Consider the following 6854-nt stretch of genomic DNA (forward strand, 5'->3'; position numbering starts at 1 on the left):
TCTTGTACTGTATACCCGGGTTCACATCTTATACAAGTGGTTCCATTGCTTTAACACAATTCGAATTTCATAACAAAACCCGTTGTTGAGTGTATATCCATTCGCACATTCAAGACACTTTCGATTGTTTTGCCAAAGACCCTCTCGTGTTGTTGTGCAGTCTACACACCCATCAATTAAGCTGGAATGTTTGCATGAAACCTCGGGGAAATACCCAGTGTTACATGAGACACAAACACATTCCTTAATGTTCGCATGAATGTTCACTCCACATGCGTTGCAATTTGCGTACATATCTTCACATTTCACACACAACGATTCAAATGGATAAAATCCATCTTCGCACTCATAACACGACTTTCCAAGTATCTTTTGACAGTGTGCGTCCTTTTTTGAAATCAAAAATCCATCGTATTCGATTGTTTCTTCGTTGGTATTCGTTGAAATCAAATAACACTCTTTGAATACAAGAACATGACTATTTTTGCATTTAGAGCAATACCCACTTGTATCTTGTGCTGTACAATTTTCATTAATTACACAGTCTCCATTCAGCTTCTTGACATACCCTTCTTTGCAATTAAAACACTTCTGTGTTGTTTTGTCGCACCCATCTTCTCCACAGTTTTCACAAGTCACGCATTTCCCATTCTCTTCCCAATACCCATTTGTACATGACCAACACATGTGGTCCAAATTATCAGAAGAACATGAAACACATATCGAATTTGACAAACTACAAGAAATACATTTGTTATTGTAAAGTCCATAACCATCCAAACATTGACTACAAGCATTTATACTGCAATTCAAACACCCTCTCTCAGCACAATTTGCACACTTTTCTTCTTTCAAATAAAAGCCCTCAAAACACGTCAGACACTCTTCTTTATCTTCACATTTCATGCAATGTTCTGAACAACGATAACACTTGTCATCTTCAATATAAAATCCATCTGTACATGAAGTACAGATGTTGTCAACGTAGTACATGTTTTCTGAACAATTCTTACATGTGCTATTTGAATTGCACACATCACAAAAACTGATACAATTATCACAAGTCCCGCCACTCACATAATGCCCAATTGCACACATCGTACATCCATCCTTATCACATTCTTCACAAAATGGATTTATCGAAGAACATTCAATGATGGGGCTTACACACTCCCCATTTTCAAACACGAAACCATTCATACACCTTTCGCATAAAATACTTGAATTGCACAACCCACAGTTATCTCCACATGTTCCGTTGTAACCACATACATTCGAAACACCATCGTAACTGTTAACTTCCCCTTCACATGGTTTACAGTCATTTCCATATGTGTTAACCCATTGTGAAGACGAGCAATTAGTTTTTGTGACGACTTTTCCAGAAAACGTTTCATTTGAGTAGTTTTGACCCACAAACACGAGTTGTTCAATTGGTGTGACATAGTACAAAATGTCTTCGTTTCCATGGAAAAATATTGCTTTCAGATTTGTAACACCTTTAATCCAGTCTTCTCCTAATGTAGTCAAAGTCGCTGGCAAATGGAGAAACATCATATTGTTGCAACTTTCAAAAGCATAATTCCCAATTTCCACAATATTTGGAAAATTGAAGTCTGTTATCGCACCACATTTACTGAACGAGCCGTTCATGATTGATAGTATTCCCTCCGTGTTTTTAAGTGTCTTCAAATTTTGACAATTAGCAAATGCGTTATCCCCTACTAATTGACCACCTTTCATGTCAATTTCTGAAATTGATGTTTGCGTGAAACTGTAATTACCAAAAGATGACACACCACTTTCAAATTGAATGCTTTGCAAACTGGAACACATGTAAAACGCGTAATCCATAATTGAAACCTTTTTTTTAAACACCAAATTGTCAATGGAATTGCATGTGGAAAACGCACTATCACCAACTATTGTAACACTTTCCAACCCAGTCACTGTGGTAAGACCAGGACACCCATAAAAGGCACGTTGAGAAATGTGTTGTAACCCTGTTAAATCAATTTTGACAAGAAACGTTTTTTCAAAAACCGACTCTCCAATTATAGAAAAGCCTGACACACTTTCGAAACTAGTTAAAACATTCCCAACAAACGCCGAATTTTTTAATATAAGGGGGTTTGTAGTGTTGAAAAAAACATTGTTTAAATTCGCGTTGGCAAACCCGTTTTCAGCTACACAAAAATAGGTAGTAACGTTTAAATCGTTGTAGCAAAGTGATGGGTTTGTTGCGTAGATACATCCAAAAGAATCCACTTGAAAAGGACACTCCGATAAAACTTCAATTACCAGAGTCAGCAATAAAATCATGAGTGTATAGAGATAGAGTTTCTTTTGTTTTTTGTTAAGAAAATAAAACATTATTTGTAAAAATTACAATACATCAAGTTAGTAATACATTTTATTTAAAACTTGTTTTGAACTATTCTTTTTGATTCTTTTTGTTATAATTATAATAAAAATATTTTGACTTGTTTTCTTTTTTGTTGTAATAATTACTTTTTTACTTTTTGAAAAAAATGAACCATACAATATCTAATATTTTTATAATTAATTTAAGCAAAAATCATAAAAATAATTAAATATTCTGTCTTTTTGTACCTTTTTGAAAAGTGTCAAAAAAATAAAAATGAACTTCTTTTATTGTAGAAAAACTGAAAGTTGAAAAGTATTTCATTAATATCCCCGAGAATTTACTATTAAATAGAGTTTTAATTGTGCCATTTGAATAAAAAAAATAAACGATAATTATAAAAAAAATTTAATTAATTAATGAAGAAGCAAAACAATTTAAATTTATTTATTTTTAATTCTTATTTCGAAAAAAAAATGTTTTTCTACAACTGTTACTTGTTTGTTACAAACTTATAAATGTTTTTTATAATTGAAGTATTCTATTTACTATTTAAATACTATTTAAATACTATTTGAATAATAATGAAAAGTTTATTTATATAAAGTAAGTTTAACGATATTGGATTTTTACTATTATTTATAATAACAGTATTATAATATATAATAAAAATAAAGTGGTTTTTCTAAAAATGGTTTGTATTTTATATTTTTGTTCTATTTTTAAAAAAGTGTACTAAAAATAACAAAAAACAAAATTGCTTTAGAACTAAAAAAATAATAAAGTCGAAACGAAAAATAGGTTGGTCTTGAAATGTGAATACGACGAAATAAACTAAGTCAATCAGGTTATTCAAAATGAATAAAATGTCATATTTGATAGAGCAGACATGTCAAATTATCATTTGGGTCAAATTGAAGACGACAACAAGTGATTTGGAAAAAAAGTCAATGCTTAGGATTTGTTTAACATTAGTTTTAATCAATGACAATTTTATTAATAGTTAATGGTTTTTAATTAGCGATATTGAGTATAGTAAATAATGGTTTAATATTTTCGGTCTAGTTCTTTTCTATGTTATATTTTTGGATATCGCTAAATAGAAAACAGACTTTATTTCAAAAAATGGTCCAAATATAACTTTTCATATGGTTTATTCAATGGTATAGAAATTATTAATTATTAGTCGAAACCATAGTCCTGATCAAAACCTTAGTACCACTTCTGTGTATTTCAATTCAAATAAATTTATAGTTAACATTTAATATTAATTTAATTATTTATTATTATAACTTAATAATAAAGTCTTAAACTTTATAAGTATTTTTAGTATTATTATTAATTTAGTTTATAAAATGAACTTTTTTAATTTTTTGTATTTTAAAGTAAATAAATGTAAATTAATATAATACTTGATGATAAACTATCAAAAAATGAAGTAAATTTTATAAAAAAGATGTTTTTTTTAACATTCGTCTGTCTGTTCAATTACACTTTTGGAAATCTGTTTAGTTAATGAAATTAAAATATAGTATTATTATATATTATTTATAGACTTTTTTTTATTGAAAAACTAAATTATGATAAAACTACAGTTCGTCGATATTTAAACTATCGTTTCTCAAACAGTTTACCATTGTTTTTAGTAAAATCAACCATATTTTTAGTAAATGTTAAATTGTATAAAACTATTAGGAATAATAACTATAATTAATAAATGAATGAAAGAATAACATTATTTTCACAAAGAAATAAATAGTGTTGTTTAAAACTCACCAATGAAACAGCTGTTTTAATCTTTAAACAAGTAAAAAAGAACCGATAAAACGGGAAATAAGGATGATTTGAATACTAAACAAAGAATTTAATAAATTGAAAAAAAAAACTACTTGATAAAAGAACAAAAAGAATAGAATGTTGTGTGTGGTTCTACAACTCATTGTATTAGCGCGATCCGACCAATTCAAGGAATTTCTCAAAGAGAATAATATTGTGTACACAACCCCTTCTGAACTACTGCGGCGTCGTTTAATCTTCGAACAAAGTCTTCGTGAAATTGAAGAATTTAACAAATCTCCACACACGTTTCAAATCGGCATCACACAATTTTCGGACCAAACCAACGAAGAGTTCCAAAATCAGTTTTCTTTAACAATGGATAGACAAGACGAGTTTTCGTTGGGTGAATTTTCGATGGATTCCGACGAAGACGTTGACAATTCCAACACCGATGCCACTTACATCGAATACAATTTAGAACAAGACGAGGAAATATATGGCAAAGAGATGCGTCGCAAAGTTCGTGGGAAGCGTTACAGAGGTGTGCGCTTCATGCGGAAGGTGTATGTCCCCAAGAAATACCGAATAGGGAGGAAATGGAAATTCAGTGCGAAGAAAGACAAAGTGACTGAGCTTCCCGAAGGGCTTGATTTTCGCAAGTTCAACAAATTGACGTATGTGAGAGAACAAACGGGATGTGGCGGGTGTTGGTCCTTTGCGTCGATTGCTGCGGTTGAAGCCCAGTACTTGATTAATTACAACATTACAATAGAAGATGTTGGACGTCAGTGGGCATTGAGTGAACAAGAGTTGTTAGATTGTTGTATAGAGAACAATGGATGTGAGGGTGGCAGCATGGAACGAGCATTTCGATGTATTAACCGTACCAAGGGTGTCATGCCTCGCAGTCGCTATCCCTATGAAGCGGAGACACAAGACTGTAAAGAATTTAACAACGAGTATAAAGAAGTTACTGTTGGGGGATATGCACTTGTACCGCGTGGTAACTCAAGAGCAGTGATGTCAGCGCTTCACAAATTTGGAGTGTTGGGGATCGGGGTAGATACACGAAGTAAGTTGTTTAAGCATTACCGTGGTGGCGTGTATTTTAATGAAGATTGTACCCGACGTGGACTGAGTCATGCGATGAATTTGGTTGGGTATGGCACAACAAAGGATGGACAGAAGTTTTATATCATCCGTAATAGTTGGGGAGATTGGAAGTGGGGAGAAGATGGGTATATGAGGATATTTAGAGGAAACAATCACTGTGGTGTAGAAACGAATTGTTTCTTCCCATTATTTGTTCGCAAGGTTGGGGATAACCCGAAGCCGATGAATTACACGGAAAAGATGATAAAAGATCTTGTCCAAAGGAGCAGAAACGGATGGTTGCATTAATATATTTTCAGATTCCATTTGTTCAAACGTCAAAATGATTTTCTGATTCTATTTTTTACCTTTTAAATACCTTTTCTATAGTTTATTTTTAAAAATAGATATCTCACACCATCCATGTCATTTTCCTAATTTAACGGGAAAATGTCCACAAAAAAACAAAGAGTTTTTTTGTTTGAAAAAAAACGATGAAATAAACGAAAAATGAGTGGTGTAACTCATACTGTATCATACACTATAATAACATTAATTATATTATAATACATTTATCACAGACGAACATTTTTCAAGTTGACTCAATAAAGTATAGAATAGTGGAAAGTCCTGATTCTTTAAGAAATTACGAACAATGAAACAAAAAGACAAAACAGGTGCAACAAAAAATGATAAGGACATAAAACTTGAAAAAGGTATATCGATATGGAAAGCAAATATCAAGACGCACAGGTACAAGGTATTGTGAGTTACCTGAATGCCTTCATATCAACAAAAACTGACCTACACATAACAATCGAAAAAACACTTGCGAATCTCCAAGACTCGTTGAAGTCGACAACTATACTTAATCAGTACATCCAAACATTTAGGGCGTTTCCAATCCCTCACCAATCACCTTCAAACCTTTTTCAAACAAATGAAAATGCTGCGGCGATCATTAGGACCGCCAAAACACTCGGTCTTGAGATCACGTGTTCATCAACTAACATTACACAACCCGACGCAGTCAGCGCAACACAGGTTCTTGGCCTTCTGTGGCAGCTTATGGATTACGAACTGAGAAAGACCATTGGAGGTATTGACTGTGAAGGAGAAGTGATGAAATGGGTTAATACAACACTTGGACAAAAACGAATGACTAATTATACGTCAGATTTACAAGACGGAATTGTGTTTAGAGACTTACTTCGTAAAATTGGGGTACCATGTGGGGACACCCTTCCTGATGTTATTATAGCTGCAGGGAGCATCGGGTGCCAATTGATATCAGTGGACTCGGTCCAAGGATGTGTTGTAAAAATGAACTTTGCGTTCTTGGCAGCTCTCATGAAGTGGAAGAGAGAGAAAGACGAGGAAGAACGCCGAAAGAAAGAAGAACAAGACCGAATCAACAAAGTTATCGAAGAATCTCGTAAAGCTGAGGAGGACCGAGTCAGAGCAAAACTAGAGCAAGAGATCAAAGAGAAGGAGATGCTGAACAAACTCAAAACAAACCAGAACGAGAACGAACAGAAGGACAAAGAGTTACAAGATCTCGAAGCAAAGCAAGCAGAAGAGATGCAAAGGATGTTAGACAAAATTGCTCAATGGATGA

At 32.9% G+C, this 6854-nt stretch overlaps 3 protein-coding genes across 3 annotated transcripts; 2 read left to right on the top strand and 1 right to left on the bottom strand.

The window, feature by feature from the left end:
- Positions 1-74: 74 nt before the first annotated feature.
- EIN_408390 (hypothetical protein) lies at positions 75-2373 on the bottom strand (the record flags this gene model as incomplete). The annotated part of the gene is made up of 1 exon (XM_004184878.1): positions 75-2373. A coding segment is annotated over one exon (2299 nt), but the record flags the coding sequence as incomplete, so codon positions are not given.
- Positions 2374-4279: 1906 nt separating this feature from the next.
- On the top strand, positions 4280-5545 carry EIN_408400 (cathepsin L, putative; the record flags this gene model as incomplete). Its single annotated transcript, XM_004184879.1, has 1 exon — positions 4280-5545. One exon carries the CDS (start codon positions 4280-4282, stop codon positions 5543-5545), a length of 1266 nt encoding a protein of 421 aa, XP_004184927.1.
- A 417-nt stretch (positions 5546-5962) lies between these two features.
- EIN_408410 (hypothetical protein) lies at positions 5963-6854 on the top strand (the record flags this gene model as incomplete). The annotated part of the gene is made up of 1 exon (XM_004184880.1): positions 5963-6854. A coding segment is annotated over one exon (892 nt), but the record flags the coding sequence as incomplete, so codon positions are not given.

This window comes from Entamoeba invadens (assembly GCF_000330505.1).
Source record: "Entamoeba invadens IP1 unplaced genomic scaffold scaff_1105074726225, whole genome shotgun sequence".
Lineage (NCBI taxonomy): Eukaryota > Evosea > Mastigamoebida > Endamoebidae > Entamoeba > Entamoeba invadens.